Source organism: Papaver somniferum, chromosome 10, assembly GCF_003573695.1.
Source record: "Papaver somniferum cultivar HN1 chromosome 10, ASM357369v1, whole genome shotgun sequence".
In the NCBI taxonomy this organism is placed as follows: Eukaryota; Viridiplantae; Streptophyta; class Magnoliopsida; order Ranunculales; family Papaveraceae; genus Papaver; species Papaver somniferum.
Window position 1 is genome coordinate 163,684,299 of NC_039367.1, and position 20,219 is coordinate 163,704,517.

Genomic DNA, 20,219 nt, shown 5'->3' on the forward strand with positions numbered 1-20,219 from the left:
AATTCTGAAATCATCCGAATGAATCAAGCAAACAATTTATCTCTTTTAAATTGTTTTAAAGTTGTTTTCAGAATATAAATGATAAATATATAATTTATATGCTTTCTTTTATGGTAGAAGCTACATAGTTTTCCATGCTTGGTTTACATATATTCTCATCTTTGACTTACAAAAAGTATATATTTCTACTTATGACTATAAAAATCATATATCGTAGAAACAACATCAACAACACAAGCATGTAAGTTAATTTAGAGACATGAATGCAAGTGTCAACAATTTTATGTTTGCTTGTCTAAAGATGATATGTTCACGAATTTATTTTTTCAAAGATTTAATTTTTAAATAACAAAGTTGCTTTCTATGAGAAGTTTTCTTTCAAATTATAAGCAACAAAATATTCATGACTAAAATTTAGTCTCACTAAATATGCTTTTCTAGGTTCATTCTTAGTGAATTACTCGTCACCTTCATTTTTGTAGTTCCTCTAATTCAAATCAAAGTTTGTAAAACATAGGTTATGAAACCCCCACTATTTTTTGACTAAAACAAGAATTTCGAAACAATATCAAAAGACTCCAAAAATTGTGAAAAACTAATGAACCAATGATTTAAATCCAAAGCGTTTTACACAAGATAGCGGGTAAAAATTCAAACAATTTTAGTGAAGACAACATCACCTAGTTAACAACTCAAAGTATCATATTTGATATCAATACAAGTCATTTAAATCATCACACATGTTTTTATAAAATTCTCTAACATTTTATTTCATTTCAAACTTATACAACTCGCATTAGATTTGAAAGGGTACATGCTTTTATGAGTTAGGTAAGATTACATACATGTTATTCAAAAATTTACCAAGTTTATAAGAAAATATAACATGCTCATATTCATCACTAACTCACTGATTTCTTAAAAAGCATGACAAAATCTCATATTTCAAATATTCAAAATTCAATTTATGTTATGATAAAATTGCAATATTATGCTCAAACATTTTATCCATAACATATCATGTGTAGTAGTGCAATAATCAAATTCAACAAATTGCTTATATCACTCTTTTTTATGACAAGATATGAACATCTTGTTATTAACAAGATGAACATCTTGGAAACTAGATACATCTTTAACAGGATTGTTCTACCCAAAGTAAACTTTTAGGTTATACCAATACCGAAAAACCTAGTGATGTGAGTATATTCAACGCCACTTTCTTTCAAAACGATTTGGTTCAACTTTCGATTCATAACCTATCAAAACAAATATGGTGTAAAACACCAATCTATATCAACCTCTCACCGTATTCATAGTTCACATTAACTAAGCTTGAAAAGCGTTGTTAATAACATTTGATATCCTTGCAATGTCGTGCAAGAATAACAAATAAATTCATAAACAATAGTTTGTTCATTTCTTGGTGAGAGTTGATATTCACATTTGTTTTGACTAGGTTTCTAATTATTTCGGTTTTTGGTTCGTATAAAATTCCATCTCATAAGTTCCAAACTTACATGAGTCACATGTTTATTTTCATATACAATAATTCTCAATATCTTGTTTCCCTAAAATTTATTCTAAGATTGAAAAATCAATTTATTCAATTTAGAATACCATTATTTGATCACTACAATAACTACAAATAGTTCATCAAACATACCGCAATTGCTTTTAAAGCTCAATTGGTTATAAACCATTGTCCATTCTTTTCGCACCAACAAAGAAATTAGCAACCCCATTGCTTCTCATATCGATTAGTCTCCCGTAATTCTTATTTCATTGGAAAATAAAAACTTGATCAAGTGAGTGAATTTTCACCTGTCACAATCATGTACATGTGAGCATTTAAAACCAAAAAATAAGCAAGGTATGCACTTACATAATTACTCGAAAATCAAATAATATAGTACTCCAAGTTTCTCTTAATTGTCAAACAAAGATTCAAAATTATATGGTCGTATAACATCATACATATACTTATAACTTTCTATTAAGCATATTATCAAACATATGGGGTGCATTAGTTTGATTGCTATCAATGATATTATTTTTCATTACCAAAACAAGAGTATGAAGTATAAAATCAAAACATGATTTTTTTGTGTAATTTGTTACATCTGTATTCTCTAAACTCAAGTATCACTTCAAATATTTAGACATATATACATAACGATTTTATTATCACCACATCTCTCAAACTAAAACTTCAAATGGAAATTTTCAAAAATGTTTCATGTTATATGAATTCAAATTATCCACAAAAACATTTGAAAAAACATATTCAATCAGGATTAAATTTCTGCCCGTCAGAATTTTTTCAGATACGTTGTTCAGTTTTTTAAAATACTTTAAAGAATACTTTTCAGATTCCAAAAATTCTGAAATTTTACGTGGATAATCCTCATGATATCTAATACACCCGGTTACAATTTCAAGACCTAATTGACTTTTTTGTAGGAGATAAAAATAAAACTATACAACATGTTATAAATATTCGTTTCACATCAATATTATTTTTCTACGTTAGATATTCATGATATAAAAAATATTATCCATATTACATTCCTAGTCCATCAAGATTAGACATAAAGTTAACTTTAGGTACCAGGTTACCTAAAATCTCAAGCATCATATTTAATCACTAAATAAAAAAAATTCCGGTTATAATTTTATAAAACAAAATAAAACAAAGATACTTATCGCGTTTCAGCAATCGTTTTCATTTTGATTTCCGTGGCAGAATAGAACGTCTTAAAATTGTTGGAACAATTGCTGAATTATGCCTGCGCAAAAAATAAAAATCAAACACGAAACAATTAGTATGACTGAGTCGCGGATTAGGTCGCTTTCTTTAAGACGTTTCGCGGCTCTGTCCAAGATTGTGCAAGCAGTTCTTCAATGTCGCGTCGTCCCCAGGATAAAACAGCCGAATTCAATCTCTTACACAATCACTCTTGCACGATAAGAGGATGTGAAACTTCTAAATTTCATTCTTGCTCAGAAACACTTTTAGAAAAATCAAGGATGATCAAACACTTATTTTTCTTTCTCACACAAATTCATTTTCTAATAAACTCAAGAAACATGATAGAAAACTCTGACATAAGAAAAAAAAACTTTTTACAACTCTCCAAATTCTTTTTTATCAAAAACTGATTTTCAATAACAAAAAAATTAAATAAGATTAAATGACATGCATTATTAAGTTCTTAATTAGCACCATTAACCTATTCAACAAAAAACGGTTTTTGACATTAATAATGAAATAAATTTATTCTTTAAAAGAAAGAATAAAAGTCACATTAAAACCATTTAAATGAGAGACAACTATTCACAAATTAATTAATGTTTTCAAAACATAAATCTCAACAAAAACTTTATCTAGAAATTCTCTAGACCTAATCTTATCGAGAACTGTAAAATCTGAATCAATTCTCTCGACCTAATTCTCTGGACCCTAATTTTCTTCTTCGATTCTCCCATCAATTCATCACAAAATCTGAATCAACTTGAGTGATAACCAATACTCACTCTTCTTAATCGACCACAACTCATCGGGAATTCACAGTAGAGTGTAGGGGAAGAAGAAAAAGAATTGAAGACGAAGAAGAAAAAAAAAAAGAAAGAAACAGAATTTTATAAAATATGGATTTGAGAATAATTTTTTCCTAGAAAATGGGTGCGCGCCTTCAGATTTTTGGGTGTGAGTTTCCCAGTGGGAAAGATCCGAAGAATGGGTCTCCCTGTAGTTTTCACTTGTGGATAAGCAACCGATAATTCAAATTTCATCATTACTTTTAGTAGAACAAAAGCCACATCTTAGTTTTTGTAATAGACTCGTTATGGTGCAGGGTTTTCAGATTTTTCCGCGAAAGCTTGGAATCAGTTAGGAAGCCGTGATTATTTTGGACTGAATAATAGAAACAACACGAACAATATCTGCTTAATCAAACAAGTATTGATTCCTCTGCGTTAGTGGAGATTGCAGGTGGTGAAAAAAAAAAAAAAAATTTCATTGCGTTGCATAGACAGAAACAGTTGTTCCAGTTCCCTTCAGTCTACAATAATCACGGCCTCCTAACTGATTCCCAGCTTTTGTGAGAATCAGTCAGGAGGATGCTGCTGCCATTATGCAGTAACTTGGATTCTTAGTGATAAGAAACACAAACAAATAAAAAAACAGTTAAAAGCATAAAACGAAGGTTGGAGGATGCTGCTGCCATTATGCTAAGCTAAAGGAATAAGATGTAGAGAAACTTCATTCCCGTTCCTCTTTTATAGTGCGTATGACAACATGTACCTAAGCTTATAAAGACTGTAGGAGGGGTTTACTAGCACATGGCGTCGGACAGTCCATGTGTATATGAACATGTCAAATGCGACACTGAACAGTCCATGTGAAAGCTTAAAATCATTAATGTTAGTAACTTGTCCCAAAAATGATAACTAGATTTTGTGCCCGTGTTACGCACCGGGCGAACTCGAAACCATCTTATCCACCTAGCTTAGGATTTTTGATTTGGTGTGGCTCAGCTTCGCCTCGCCCAGTCCTGATGCATGCTTGGCTCAGCTTGGCCCCATCCCGAGGCAGGCTTAGAATTTTTGATTTGGTGTGGCTCGGCTTCGTCTCTCCTTGTCCCAATGCATGCTTGGCTCAGCTTTGCCTTGCCCCATCACGATGCATGCTTGGCCCGGGTTCGCCTTGCCCCGTCCCGATACATGCTTGGATCGGCTTCGCTTCGCCCCATCCCGATGCATGCTTGGCTCGGCTTCGCCTCACCCCGTCCCGATGCATGTTTAGGATATTTGATTAAGTTAGGGAAGATGTCCTGGCCTTGCTCTAAGCGTCTAAAAAGACATTTCATTAGTTAGATGTATTGCAATACAATAGCTTTCTGAACTTTATTTTGTGTGGCTTGCCTTCGCGTCGACTTTGTCCCGATGCATTTTTGAATTTAGTGTGGCTCGGCTTTGTCTCGTCGCGTTGCAATGCATTTTTGATTTGGTGTTGTGAACCTGAAGAGACGACTCCCTTGACCATAATCTGAACTGTTAAACGCCAAATCAAAAATGCATACAACGCACAACTCTAGATTATTCTAGTTGCAATGCATCTTTATAATGCCATACACAGTTGGACATGGTTCAAAACAATAACTAAATTATCAACTCCAAAAAGGTATATACAACACAATATTGGCAAAGCAAGAGGTAGATGCAAATTCATAATAGATTCAAATTCTTAAAGAAAATTCTTGTCAAACCCGTTTTAAACTCCTTACTATTACCAAACAAAAAGCGTTTCTAATATTAATTAATCTAAAAATAAATTAAACGTCAGATGTTGATGTTGTAGAATGCCGCCAAGATCAAATTATCTCTGACTAATAGCAAAAGGAATGCAGTATTACATGAGGCATCCAAGATGCGAATTGTGGAGATGGCTATGTTAATCTTAGAGAAAGAATTAGACGGTGGAGGAGACTAGAGGTGTAAAGCATGCCGGCCCGGCACAGCCCGACACACGAAGTCGTGTGCTTCACGTACCATGTGCCGTGCTGTGCTGTGCCAACGATTTAAACGTGTTGTGCTTTACTAGTCAAAATATAGGCACAACACATCCCACAGGCACAACACACGAATAAACGTGCCGTGCTGGCACACGTGCTATAAAAAATTTGAAATCACTTGATGTATTCATTAAGTCGGACATTATCACAAGAATTTAATCAGACAACATATCATTTGAAATTATTTCAAGTTAACAAGTTTATTCAATAAAAAGAAATAGCCCATCAAATATAAAATTGGATTCATGTCATGTATATTAATGTTCTAGTTAAATATAGGACGACATTATAACAACGATATTGAAATATATTTTCCAAATATTAAGGTATTATATGTGTTGTTATAAATAAGCCAATATAACGTGTTAAAAACTAGCTAGAATAGTGACTCATTTGTGAAATATACAAAAAATGTGATGTATTATGCCTTGTTATATAGTGTATTTGTACATATTATGACGTGCTTTCTTAACGTGTTGTGCTGGTCTGGACCACGTGTTTATCCGTTCCGCATGTTGTGTTGTGCTACTGTGGCAATTAGTCAAACCCAGCACGTCCCATTTAACGAACGTACTGTGCCGTGCTAGGCTAAGTCACGTGCTGGGCTGGGCTGTGCTCAAATTTTAGCGTGCTGTGCTGGGTTGTGCTCCTGCTGGCACAACCCAATTTACACCTCTAGAGGTAACCAAGTGCTAAAATCAATATTCATATACACTGGCTTTATAATAACGATACATAAACAATAATTAGAGAACTTTAATGTGTCATAGAATGTACATTAATTTGTAGCCTGACCTTGTGAGCATTAGTAGTACCCAACACCAGCATCATTCACCACACTCACCATCCAAATTTCAGTACCAAATATGCAACAGGTTAATGTACTTTTGATGATTTCTTATACGAACTTGTAACCTCCCACCCCAACACCTTGAAGATTATGCGACTCTAATGCAGCTTTTGGATCCGAAAACAGAGCAAAGAAGAAAAGAGGATTCAGCTTATAAATAGCATAACCAAATAAAAACATTATAATTATATACGTAAGAGGTGGGTTTTAGAATTTCAACAATCTTGTAGCGATTAAAACTCAAGAAAAAATCATAAACATCATACACGTTCTTAGCAACAAAAATCTAGCAAGTCACAAAGGGATTCTACTTATTTCCAAGCAATCTAATTCATACTGGCAATGATAGAATTGTATAAGACCTATAGGTTGAATTAACACCCTGCAACATCTTCAATAGATAAACATATGCATTACATGAGCACAAAAGAAACCCAATTTAATAGATAGTGTGTAACGTACTTGAACATCAAAATATATTGAAAGTATATGGTTGTTTCTGTTTGTGATTACTGGACAGAACTTCTCCACCGCTGCTACAATCTGTACCCACCATATTCTGTTTTAAGAAAATTATGTGAGATATGAAAGTAATGTCATTATTCCAGTATAAAAAAAAGTCAAAAATTATTTAATATGAAACAAGATTTCATAGAAGAAAAAAATTTTGTTTACCCATGATATCACACTGACATATTGCTCCATAAGGCATCAACATCTACCACAAAATCATAACCTAAGATTACATCAACATATTACAAAACAAAATCATCATCTTATAGAATTTGCAGCAAAAACCCCAACTTGAAAGAGTAAAAAATACCCACCTTTGACATTGTGATGTGTTTTAACATAGAAATTATTATCAGTACTAACTTAGAAATCATTCTCCAACTCTCTGCATTCTTTCTAAACCCTATATCACCGAGAAATAGACCTCTTTGAAACTTTAATTGGAACTCCTTTGATCAGCAATAGGCGGGGGAGAAAAAAAAAGGGTTAGGGTTTATAGAGTCAGAGAATCAAAGGGATACAAACAAAAAGGGTTAGGGTTTACCAACTGAAAAAAACGAACCTGCAAATTAAATAAAAGACGAACGACCAAATCTTTCCTGATGAACAGAGAGAAATGAGAAAAAAGACGGAAGTAAGAAAAATGCAATAATAGCAGTGCATCCAATAGTATTCCATCGTTGTTTGAAGTAAAAGAGAAAGCCTTGTCCATAGAATGTCTTGTTCAGTAAAAGAGAAAGCCTTTGACTCCTAGCAAGCTGTTTTTTTTTCTTTGTATCATCATGATTCCGCAACCATTAATGGTTTGTTTCTAGGGTTTGTTCCAAGATTTTTCTTTGTATTTTCTCTCTCGTAGATTTTGGTAATTTTTTTTGCCGGATTTGTTATTCGTTTTTCGTGGATAAATTTGTCAATAAATAATATAAGTTTTAACTCCTCCGATGAATAAAGTATCGCCAAGTGTCCTCTTCAGGTTTAACGTGAAAACTCTTCTCTCAGCGATTGTGGCTCTCTCGAAAACTCTCCTCTCATTTAACGTGGGTGGGAAATCTCCTCTCATTGAACGGTGACGCTCACCATTCAACGTAAAGCCTCATATGAGTTAGGATTTTAAAGGAGTTAGATTTCCGACATAAAAGTCCTTGGACAGTTTGTGTAATCCGCCCGTGTGTAAACACATAACTCAAATGCTCATTTTTCCCTCGTATCCATCAGCGTCCCGTCTCTACGGATCTCGTTTAGTAATACTAGTTTGTCAAATGCAAACACGATCCTTATCATTTCTCGGGCTGATCACATCAACCATATCTTTCAAGAGAAATATTTTTTTTGAGTATCTCCTAAAAATGGATTGCAGTGCACCGTATACCGCTAACCAATAAACACCAATACCACTATCAACCTATGATTTCAATCTCCCGTAAAATTATTGCTCCATTAAAGTACAATAGGGTTCTGGAAAAGTGAGATCTAATAGACAAGAAAAGTAAAAATCTACAAGTGCTAGTAAATAACTAAACTAGAAAGAAAGTTGAACGTTGTTGTCGGCGAATGAGATGGCTTGCTCGATCTGATCTGGCTCATTAGGCTACAAATTATAATCGTTGTCGTTTAATTTTAGGGAATGAGATTTATGAAAAACTTTATACGCCTGATAAATGCCGAAAGCGTAATTGGATCCAGTGGCGTCTTCTTTCTTTTTTCAGTGGTGTCTGTTGAATTGTTTCAAGCATAAACTTTTCTTATAGTCTATAAGAACGTTTTTTTTTTAATTATTTACATGCGTTGTTCATTTCATCAAAAGAATAATAAAGAGGCATATATATGTCTATCTAAATAGAATGAAATGAAACATGTCAATCTAAATAATGTCAAGATGTTTGATACGTCCATGTTTATGGGACTATGTAGCGTATTACTAGTTGGTATATGTTTGATTAGTATTTCTATCTTCTGTACTAGGTATATTATGTCTGGATTGTATTAGGAAGTTAGAGAGGTTAGAGGCAGTTAAGAGGTGATTTTTGTAGTTGCAGGAAAACCTACAACCACACCCCAAAGTATTTTAGACAATCACTCAAGTAATCATAATGAATTCTTTATTAACTTTCAAGGGTTTAAAATTGGATACAATGAGTAACAAAGGATTACAATGACTTTACTTGCTCTCCAAATAAAATTTCTCTCTCCTAGTTGCTTGTCTAATACTCACTACTAGATCTCTCTCTTCGTGATGACATCTTTCTTTTATATAGGATTCCTCATAGTGGATGACAGCTAAGAGATCCGCTATTTTCGGAATCACTGTGCGATACATTCGCTCATGCATATTCACTCACTCTTGCACAGACTACACCTCGCATAGAGCATCACACTTTACTCGTGATTTTGCTAACATCATCCAATACGTCACTTCAACCTTGCCATGTGCGATAGTCTTCGCTTATATCAGATAATCCTTACTTCGCATATTTACTGATATGTGCGACATTCCACTCCTACATTCTGCCTCTTCTCATTTCGCTTACATTATCAAGTGAGCGATATGAGAATTTTGCATCTTATAATATCGCATGTGTATATCTTTTCGTATTCTATCTTGCTGACATTCCTCCGGAATTCCAGTTTTTTTTAATTACGCATGTATTTTTAACCACTTATTATTTTACACGTCCTTTTAACCGCCTGTTTTTATCCATTCATTCCTCGCATTAATGAAATCTTGAAAAGTGGGACTAATCTTTCCTTATATATCTTCTTTCGTAATCTTCTTTCTTCTTTCTATTTTCTTGTTTTATCTTTTCTGCTACTGCTTTCTCTGATCAAAACTAAATTTATTTCATCAAACAATTTAATTTGAATTTTTTACCCATCTCCATTCCCATTCTAAAAATGGATCCTGCTGGCAAGAAGATGGAGACATAATTCAATAGATTAAAGAATGAGTTCCATTCGAGAGGTTACTCACTTTCTCTTCCCCCATCATCTGACTATTCATCCAAACTCAGTCTTGATTTAATTAATTCCGATCAATGGAACAATCAAAGAGTTATTGTTTCATTGGTACAACTTTCCATTCTTCCAATTCCTTTGTTTAACCCAAAAAAACCCATGTTCTATGAAATTCTTGCTGATGCTCGATTCGTACGGAGAATATTCCAACTAAGTGGTGATGCGATCAGAATAGCATATGATTATTCTCGTCGTGCAGCTGGTCTAGGGACTTCTTATACTTATGAGGTGCGAAAGGAATCGCATCGTGATAAGGTTATCGATTCTTCCGAATACACTCTTGATAACTTCTTCAACAATTACTATGTTGCAATCATGAAGAGTAATTTGACTAAATGGGCCGTTCGCTTAAGAAGAAAAGATGGTATTACTGAAGATAATAAGATCATATTGACTGGAATGACAAATCTAACAGTTCTGCTCGCAGATCTAATGACTCAAGATGGCTTAACTGCCTTCCATGTTAGAAGGTCCTTATATATCTGGTAAAGCTGAGGATGGTTCTGATATTCCTCTTCCCGAGAAATTTTCTTCTTACCAACCCTGAAAGTTTGTTCTTTCCGAAGATGAGACAAAGAAAGTGGTATAGGGCTTCGCATAAATATTTTCAGTCTCGCATAATTTCATTTCAATTTCTTATAGTCATATAAATATTCTCAATCTTCGTATGGTAATTCCACTTTTTGCAGGCTGCTAAGAGGACCAAAACTTCGCACAATGCATCAGCTTCGCAGTATAATAAAGTAAGAAACATTCGTTTTGATTTTAACAATATTGTTGCCTCTGTTTCTTATCTTGATTATTCGCGTAGGTGAAATCTTTGGGTGATAAGACTTCAATTAAAGTAAAAAATATTCCAAAAAGGCCTACGTCTAAATCTTCATCAAAAAGGTCATCTTCAATGGATGAACTTTCTAGGAAGAGTAAAAGATATGATTCTTCTTCAAGTTCAGAGTCTACTGAGGATGATATCCTTGCTTCTGATGATTCATCAGTTCCTTCTTCCTTGAAAGAGTTGTCCAATCTTTTCGCTGGAGATCTTCTGACTGCTGTTGATAACGAAGAACTAAACCGTGCTTTTGGAATGGTTTCTAAAATATGCGATGCTCCTACTTTAGATGATTCATCTCTTCGTGGAGCTGCCTCTGCGATAAATCCGAACCTCCAATTCACAATCAGCTCTTTGGTAATATTTGCAACTTTACCTTTTTGCCCTCTCTTTAGCCTTGTTTTATTTCTAATAGTAATACTTCCTTTCATTCTTGCAGGGAGCCCGTTTATCTTATGTAATCTCCTTAGACTATCAAAGGAGACTTACTAAACTTGAGAAAGAAAATTCCAAGCTTAAAGCCGAGAATTCAACCAATTCTGATTTAATTCGCAGAGCCCGAGAAAGAAATTATGAACTCGTTGGTATGTAGCCTTTATTTTCTTTGTTCTTCTATTTTTATGCGATAATTCACATTTCTTATTTTGTTATATTCGCAGACCTGTATAACCTTTCGGATGAGGCTGCCAATTTTCCTGATGATGAAACCCTTTTAGAACACCTTAATTCTTCTTTAAATAATTATCCCAACAAAGGATTTGAAAATCTGAGCTTGGAGGAACTAAGATTGAAATATGATGCTCTTAGAAAAAGCCATAGATCTTTATTGACTACGTTTAATAACTTTAAACATCGTCTTCATGAGACCCAAGAAAAAATTCAAGTTTTGGAAACAAAGAATAATAAGCTTATTGATGAGAAAATTGAGATTGATCTTAAGGGTGCGAAAGCACTAGAAAAATTCCATGAGTCCATTGTTGAGGTTCAAAAAGAACGTGATTTAGCTTTGATAGAAAAGAATATACTTGTCGAAGAAAGAAATTTAATTCGCTCTCAACTTCTCATAGAAAGCGAAACTGAATTTAGTTGGGATGCTAGGGTTCTAAATGAGGCTAGAGAGAATCTAGCTATTAATGTGAGTCTTCAAGCTGATCATTTCGCATTGGTTAAAGACATTGTTTCCAATTATGAAGGTCAAATATTTCTATTTTAATACTTGTATTTTCTTTGGGGATAATATATATTTTTATATATATATAAATCCTAACCTGCTTATTCATATGTCGCAGATAAGGAGAAGAATTATCTTCAGAATATTGAAGAATTGGAAACTCTCTTAGCTTCTGAAAAAGAGAAGAATTATCCTTAGAAAATCGAAGAATTAGAAACTCGCTTAGCTTCTGAAGAAAAATATTTATCTGCTCGCAACTCTAATTATCAGCAATTTAAGAAGAATTTCATCACCATGGTTTAAAACAATAGCAATGATGCTAATCGTGCTCGCGAAGCTGCTATTAAGAAAGTCTGTGTTGAGAATAACATCCCTCTTATAAAGTATAGATTTCCAGAAATCCCTGATAATGAACATATTTCTGATATTTCAGACAGTGTGGGAGAAGATGAAGAATCTGAAGAAGAAAATAATGGTTCTGAGGCTGAGCGAGATGAAGAAAATGAAAATTAACCATTTTCACTTGTTTTAAATTCTTTGTAAATTCTTTGCTTTCTGAATATTTTCATGTAATCTTAAAGACATGCACTTTTTGAGCATGAATTTTCTTTCTTTTATAAATTCCCTTTTTTCGCATTCACATCCAAAATTCCATTCTTTCGCATGTATATGAGTCTATCAAATGGGGCAAATAGCATTCCCTTTGCATTCCCATTCTCGCCTCTGTTAATTGACACATCTTGATGGACTTCATGATTAATTATATTTTATAGTCCTTCATTCATTTGGTGCGAATATATTCGCAGTATTCTTTTTTCCCTGTAAATCCCTGCAAAACAAAATTAGTATAAAATTTTATATTTCTCACAAGGTCTTATTTTGCCTTCCTATGTAAAGGTCTTATCTTGCCTCAATTCTGTGCGATGAGATCTCATGCGGTCTTTACACTGTAGTGTATCGACCCATTGACCTCATCTTATATTTTTCTTGTATTATTTTCTCTTCAGTTTTTTCGCATAAATATGATAAGTCTTAATACTCGCTTGAGTAAAAAGCCTTATGACATTTACGTCTTTTGACACAATTCAGCTCCCTAATGGAGGGTGCCGTCCTTATCTTCCCCCTGATTGCCCCTTCAAGGAAGCTTACCTCTACCGGGTTAAGGTTATGGCTCTTCCCATCTGGTTAATCCAATAATCAGTTGATTTCGCAGTCTCATATCCCAACACCGATGAGGTTTACGGTTGCGAGACCGCACCCTAAGTGGGGTATCTTTGGACCGAGTGCATCATAGTCAGGACTTGTCAAGAGTGGCAAGGTATGCTCCAGACGCCCCGGGCACTCTTGACTGAAACGTGTACCTCGGCGCCCTGATCGAGTTTCTGCACTACTTAGGAGAGACTTTCTCACCTTAGTCTCTCAATCTAAGATTATTATCTTAGACTGAAAATTTAAGGTACCTCTCCCGGATGGGCATTTTCGTTTGTTCTCACCCCAAATCTCCATGACTCAAGTTCCAGGGTCGGTGTTGCTTTCCCTTGAGTCATGCTTCTAGGTTTCTCCGACTATGACGTGCGTTAGGTCTTACTTTGTTTCCTATTGCATGTATGCTAACTAGGTTGAACGCCACATTCGGATTCCTAGTCTATCTTTATAAAAATCATTATTTCTGGTGCATTTTATTAAGGTCTTATTATGAAGATTCTAATTTTTCTCTTCTTAACTCGGTATCACTCCATGAAGTTAGAATTTATCATTCCATTTTCAATTTTTTGAGTTTATACAATGCACACAGAAGTTTACTTAAAGTATACCAAATGCGAAGTTTTCAAGGGTCATTAGTAGAGGGTTGAGCAAAGTTGATGATGTCGGATATAGTTTTGGAATTTACACTATATAGAGCTTAGACATTTCCATTCCTCATATTACTCACTTATCCCCTTCAACTTTTGTATCTCCTTAAGATCGTAGATGCTTTTCAGAATATTATTTCGCATAACCCTTTAAACCTCCTCTTTGCGATGACCATCGCACATTTCTTTGCTGTCTTGAAAAAACAACTTCTGCTTTTGTATTCTTTCTGCTTCTGTAGAAATAATATTTCTGGTTCGCTTAGTATCATTACTTCTATAAAACCCTGCTTCAGTATTTTGCATATCTGTTTGTTCAGAATTATATACTGCGTCCACCATTAACCTCTCAGCTCTTTGATGCAACATGTTATTTCCAATTTCTTTGCTTACTCTCTCTTTCTTCACACTTTTCTATGTCAATTTCTTGACAATTTCTACTTTCAATGGTACCTCCTCTTATAATACCAACACCCTGGGATAAAGGAAACTTTATGCACTGATGAAATGTTGAGGCCATGCCCAAGATACTATGCATCCATGGTCTTCCAATTAGAGCGTTATGGCGGTTCAACATCCACAACACAGAATACAATTTCTGTTGGCATATTTTGAAGAAGAATCCTCATAGTCACTTCACCTTTTGGCTTGTTCGCAGTTCCATTAAAGCCATAAATTTTATATGTTTACGGAATCAACTCATGGTCCCTGCCACCCATGGTTTTGTATGTAGGATAAAATAGAATGTCAACAGAACTTCCAGGATCTATTAAGATTCTATTTATTCCCCAAGTGTTTGGTTCATCCTCTTCATCCTCATTTTCTTTTGGCTTCGGATTAATTCCTAATCTCACTACTAATGGACATTCATGCGATTCCCCTCCTCCTGGTGTTTCTTCCACACTAAATGAGATTGTATTTTTTTGCCAATCTTTCAATGGTGACACTTTCGCAAGATTGAGAATTTCTCTTCCATCAGCATCTCTCGCATACACCCTACTTAAGATATTGTCATGAAAGTCTTCGATGTTCCTCAATGAATGTACAATTGAATTACAATACAAATTATTCGCTTTCGCAGCTACTTCAATTACAAATGTATTCTTTCCTTTCTCCTTTGCACATACATTTCCTCTCGACGGTGGTGGTGGTAAATTCTTTGGTTGTTGTGCTAAGAAATGATACAATTTTCCTTGTTCAATCATCCTCAATATGATTTTCCTCACATTTATGCAATTACTTGTTGTGTGACCGTGAAAGCGATGATATATACAAAATTCTCTACTCCTCCTCCTTGGCGGTGGTTCATCCCCTACATTATGTGGTTCTGGGATTTCTTCCATTAGGATGACAGCTTCCCACACTTTATTAACCGTAGTGTTCAGCTTTTGCAGGTTTATTTGTTCCCATACTATCCTTCCACTTCCTTGTCTTTTATTATAATATGGTTGCTGGCCTCCTAAACTTTCTGTTAGATTATCCATTCTTTGAATCTTATTACTACCTCTCTGATTTTGAAATTTCCTATCTCAGTATTCTTTGTCAAATTCTGCTTGATCTGCACTACCCATGGCTATCAGCTTTTGTTCCATTTCTGTAATATTCCTTCCTTGGTTTCCCTGCGATGTACTCGCAACAACATTTATCAGTCTTGGGAGTAAGCTTGCATTTCCACCTTTCGCATCAGGTACTGCAACAGGGTACGATTTCATATCTCTTTGCTTCTCCTCAAGTGCTATGTACTCCTCTTGAAATTCGCATAACTCTGACATTGTTATTGTATCTTTTATCCTAAAGATTTGTGTGTATAATAAATCTGTAGCGAAAAGAGCATTGATAAATGCAAGAATAAGGTGTCGCTCATACACTCGTCTTCCCATTTCACTACACATGGTTCTCCAGCGTGTGTTCAGATGACGCAAACTCTCATTTGTTCTTCTGCAAAGTCCAAATGTCGTTTCAATCCCTGGTCTTGATATATTATTGCTGATATATTGTCCTAAAAAGACGTTCTATAAATGGTGGAATGACCCAATGTATTCTATTGGTATCCCTTCAAACCATTTCAGAGCTTCACCTTCCAGACTCGCACCAAAATACTTACACATTACAACATCATTATGTTCCCATTGCAATAAAGACCGAGTGTAAGCTTTCACATGTTGTATCGCACAGGAGATTCCATCAAATATGCTAGTGAATGCTGGTAAATTGCACTTGGATAGTATCATTTCCCTTTGAATTTTCTTTGTAAAGGGAGTTTTCCCAGCTTCCTCCACTGCTTCCTCTAGTTGCCTTCTTCCACCATTTCTTTTCGCAGTCATCATTTCTCTTAATTCCGCCATTTCTTTAAGAATGTCTTCACTGAAGTTTGATCTATATTTTCGCGCATAGGTATTTTTAATCTTGCTTGTCTCAGTCTATTCTCATGATTATTCTGACATACTGCCTTTTGTATCTCATATTCTTCAGCTTCTTCTCTTCTTCTCCTACGCCTTTCAATGTTTGTTTAGGTTTGTGCTCTATCATGTCGTTCCTCTTCACCTATGTGATCATGTAGGTGTCTTAGCATTTCTCTTTCTTGTGGTGCCACCCGTACTTGTTATATATCATCCATGCGATGATGTTCGCTCCGTCTTACTCTATTATCATGATTATTTTGACGTAATGCTTATTCCAATTCTCTTTCTTCAATGTCTTCCCTTCTGCTTTGTCTGTCCCTTTCATTCCTTGCACGTGTAATTTCCCTTTCACGCTCATTCTCTTCTCTCAAAATTTCTCTTCCATGCAATATCATCTGTCCTTGCCTTCGATCCTCTTCTTCTCTTTCAAAATCATTATGTGTGTGACGTAGAAGTTCACGCGGATGCTCGTATCGATGAGTTCCCAAGTCTTGAGTTACATCCCTTCTCCTTTGTTGATCCTGCGAATTATCATCTACTTGCATGTTTTCTTCAATAGTTTCCATGCGTTGTCTTCGCCTAGTATCTTCTTGGTTAGACCGACTTTCTCTTGATGAACTCCTGCTTGATCTCGATCTTGATCGTGTAGCTCTTCTGGATCTATGTTCTTGCAATCTAAGATTATCTTCTTTTAAGTCATCATTCTGACGCAACAGATTCACACGTTCTTCACCTTATCTTTGTCGCTTTTCAATTAATCTTTGTCTAAGCTCTGTAATTGTCATATTCTCATCATTCCCCTCAATTCTTCCTAGCTCGCCAGTTATCTGTGGTTCCTCTTCAGTTGAACTTGTTTGCGAAGTATGAACACTCACTCTATCATAATCAACATCATTGTTACGTTCTTGTTGACGCTGAGATCCAATTGGATTTTCGTTTCCTTGATTTTATCCTATTCGGTCTTCTTGTTGGTCAAGATTTGTAATTCTTCTTCTTTTCAGCAATTCTATTACTCCTTCTGACTGTTGTTCCTTATTCAATAGTAGATCCAAGTCTCGCCATCTTCAATTTCCAGATCTTACTTTTTCTAAGATTCTATGAATTTACTACTAGGATTTATCACCCAAAGCTGTTTCTGGCGCAAAAAACGTAGTTGCAGGAAAACCTACAACCACACCCCAAAGTATTCTAGACAATCACTCAAGTAATCATAATGAATTCTTTATTAACTTTCAAGGGTTTACAATTGGATACAATGAATAACAAAGGATTCAATGACTTTACTTGCTCTCCAAATAAACTTTCTATCTCCTGGTTGCTTGTCTAACACTCACTACTAGATCTCTTTCTTCGTGATCACCTCTTTCCTTTATAAAGGATTCCTCAGTGGATGACAGCTAAGAGATCCGTTATTTTCGGAATCACTGTGCGATACATTTGCTCATTCATATCCACTCACTCTCGCACAGACTACACCTCACATAGAACATCACACTTTACTCGTGATTTTGCTGACATCATCCAATACGTCACTTCAACCTTGCCATGTGCGATAGGCTTCGCTTATATCAGATAATCCATACTTCGCATATTTACTGATATGTGCGATATTCCACTCCTACAATTCTGAAAGGTTAATCTTTGATGGATGGCTATAAGTATGTAATAGTAAGTATTGAATAGGGTGTGTATGAATGATATGATGTTCCTGTATCTGTTTTCTTCTCGATTGTGCTCTGATTTCTTCTAATTCTCTTGTCTGTAATCTTCCCTTCTTACTGTGAACTTCTTCTACACCTTCTTGTTACAACATGGGCCTATTAATTGATATCTAGAGCCAGTCATGGTAGATGGTACTCGGTTGAACATATTGGAAGAGAATATGAAATCATTGGCAGATAGGATGGAGAAACAAGAAAAACAATCCGATGATATCAAAGGTTTGACAGAAGTCCTTGGAAAATTGGTGGAGAAATATGAAAAGCAAATGGAAAAACAAGATAAGCAAGGTGAAACAATATCCACCTCTTTGACAAAAATCCTCAATAGAATGTCAGTATCACCCACCAATGTTCTTACGGAAAAAAACACTGAAACGTCAGATTTCACACCAATATTCCCCAGTGGTGGTTCTGTTCCCCCTAAACAATCTGTTGCTGAATCCTTATATCAGAATTCAGCACCTCCTAATAATAGATCGTCTGGGAATGTTGAATTTCCAAAATCTTCCGGGGTTGATTCTAATGGTTGGGTTTATCGTGCAGAACAATTTTTTTTACTAATCGCATTGAAACAAAAATATGGGTTGTCATTGCCTCAATTCACTTTGAAGGAGAAGCACTTCAATTTTACCGTTGGCTTCAAAAGGGTCGTGGTGCTCTTGTAGGATCAGAATTTCGCGACAACGATACGCTCGCGAAATTCTTAACAACGCATTACAAAAATGTCGTAGAGCACTTTAAGAAACGATACAATAGGTGATATTAGCTTAAACATAAGAAAAATGTAATAACTTTGTGAATATTAGAAGATCTGCGAAATTAACATTTGTAAGCTTACGATATCATCGCAAGCCAGATCCGAAATTAGGGGAAATCTTAGCTGCATATGAGCTGTCACCCACTAGGTAGAATCCTATATAAAGAGAAAGGAAAGAGAGAGAAAGGAGATAAATAATCAGAAATAGAGACACACTTTAGGAGAGGATACATTCTGTAGAGAGAGAGGGTAGAATTGGTTGTATTATTATTATCTCCTTCTTCTTCCTTCTTCAAGAACCTAGAGCTCCAAATACTCATTAATGGAGTCTCCATGTAATCAAGATGTAATTACAAATAATCATAGTAAAACCTAACCCCGTGGATGTAGATCAAATTGATCGAACCACGTAAATCTTGTGTTTTATTTTCTATTTTCATTATCTTTATCTTTATTTTCATATCAAATAAGTTTAGATCTAGAAATCATAGTCATGATAATACAAGGGGTGTGTTGTAGGATTTCCTGCAACTACATAATGGCGCTAGAAACAAGGACGAGTAAAGGATTTATCCTTCCTGTAACTTGTTGATTTAAGAAATTTTCATGAAGATTAGATATTGTTCATATTTTTCTAGATCTACAAAATTTAGGTTCAAAAATGGAAATTTTATGGAAGAAATCCAACTTTCAAGGAGTAAACATCATCAAAAATTCAAAGACATGAAAAGAGTGAGAGAAAAAATGAATAATTTAGCAATATTGTTTCATTAGTTCGCAAACAAGAGGTAGCACAGTTGGTCAAGCTTCGCTAGAGTGAGTTGTAAGACTCGAGATCGAATCCCTCATCAAGCTTAATTTTTCGCACATTTTTGAAATCCTAAATGCGAAGAAATGGAATAAAGTACAACATTGTGTGTTTCCTTCACAAGAAAAAAGTAGCGCAGATGGTCAGAGAAGGAGTATGCAAACTAGAGGACATGGGTTCGATTCTCCCTGCGGCCAAATAATTTTTGCTTCGCAAATATTCATTTCGCAGAGTTGATATTTGATTACTTCGCACAGTCTTTGATTATTTCGTAAGAGAAGGTTAGCACGGTTGGTCAGGAGGCATGAATGCAAGCAGCAGGTCGTGGGATTGCTTCTTGCATGTTTATTTTTATTATACGAAATTTATACAGAATTGCCTCTTACACAGTTGGAATTTGATTACTTCGCAAGAACTTTGATTATTTCGCAAAAGAGGCTTAGCACAGTTGGTATGGTGCGAGAAAATCCAAGAAGCAGATCAAGGGTTCAAGTCTCACTTCTCACACTTCTTTTTGCTGCGCGAAATTCATACATTTCAAGGCATTTATTCACTTCTTTGACAACAACAGCGACTCATATGAAAGATAAGTACCACTTCCTTGAACATTTTACTTCATGTTAAGAACGAATAAAAAGATTTTTGATTTGATTTACAAAAAAGAGATTCAATCGCACGATTACAAAGATTTCAAAGATTATAAAGATTAATAAAATTTCAAGATTACAAA

General features: G+C 35.0%; 1 protein-coding gene across 1 annotated transcript; it reads left to right on the top strand.

Annotated features, from left to right (window-relative positions):
* Positions 1–10,050: 10,050 nt before the first annotated feature.
* LOC113316776 lies at positions 10,051–12,464 on the top strand. Its single transcript, XM_026564924.1, has 6 exons — positions 10,051–10,413; positions 10,641–10,694; positions 10,763–11,137; positions 11,220–11,364; positions 11,440–11,973; positions 12,385–12,464. Exons 1-6 carry the CDS (start codon positions 10,051–10,053, stop codon positions 12,462–12,464), a joined length of 1,551 nt encoding a protein of 516 aa, XP_026420709.1.
* The last annotated feature ends 7,755 nt before the right edge of the window (positions 12,465–20,219 follow it).

Coding starts and splice junctions, on each gene's coding strand:
- LOC113316776 (XM_026564924.1), top strand. CDS start 10,051: ATGTTCTATGAAATTCTTGCTGATGCTCGATTCGTACGGAGAATATTC. Junction 10,414..10,640: donor ATGGCTTAACTGCCTTCCAT/GTTAGAAGGTCC, acceptor CACTTTTTGCAG/GCTGCTAAGAGGACCAAAAC. Junction 10,695..10,762: donor CAGCTTCGCAGTATAATAAA/GTAAGAAACATT, acceptor TTATTCGCGTAG/GTGAAATCTTTGGGTGATAA.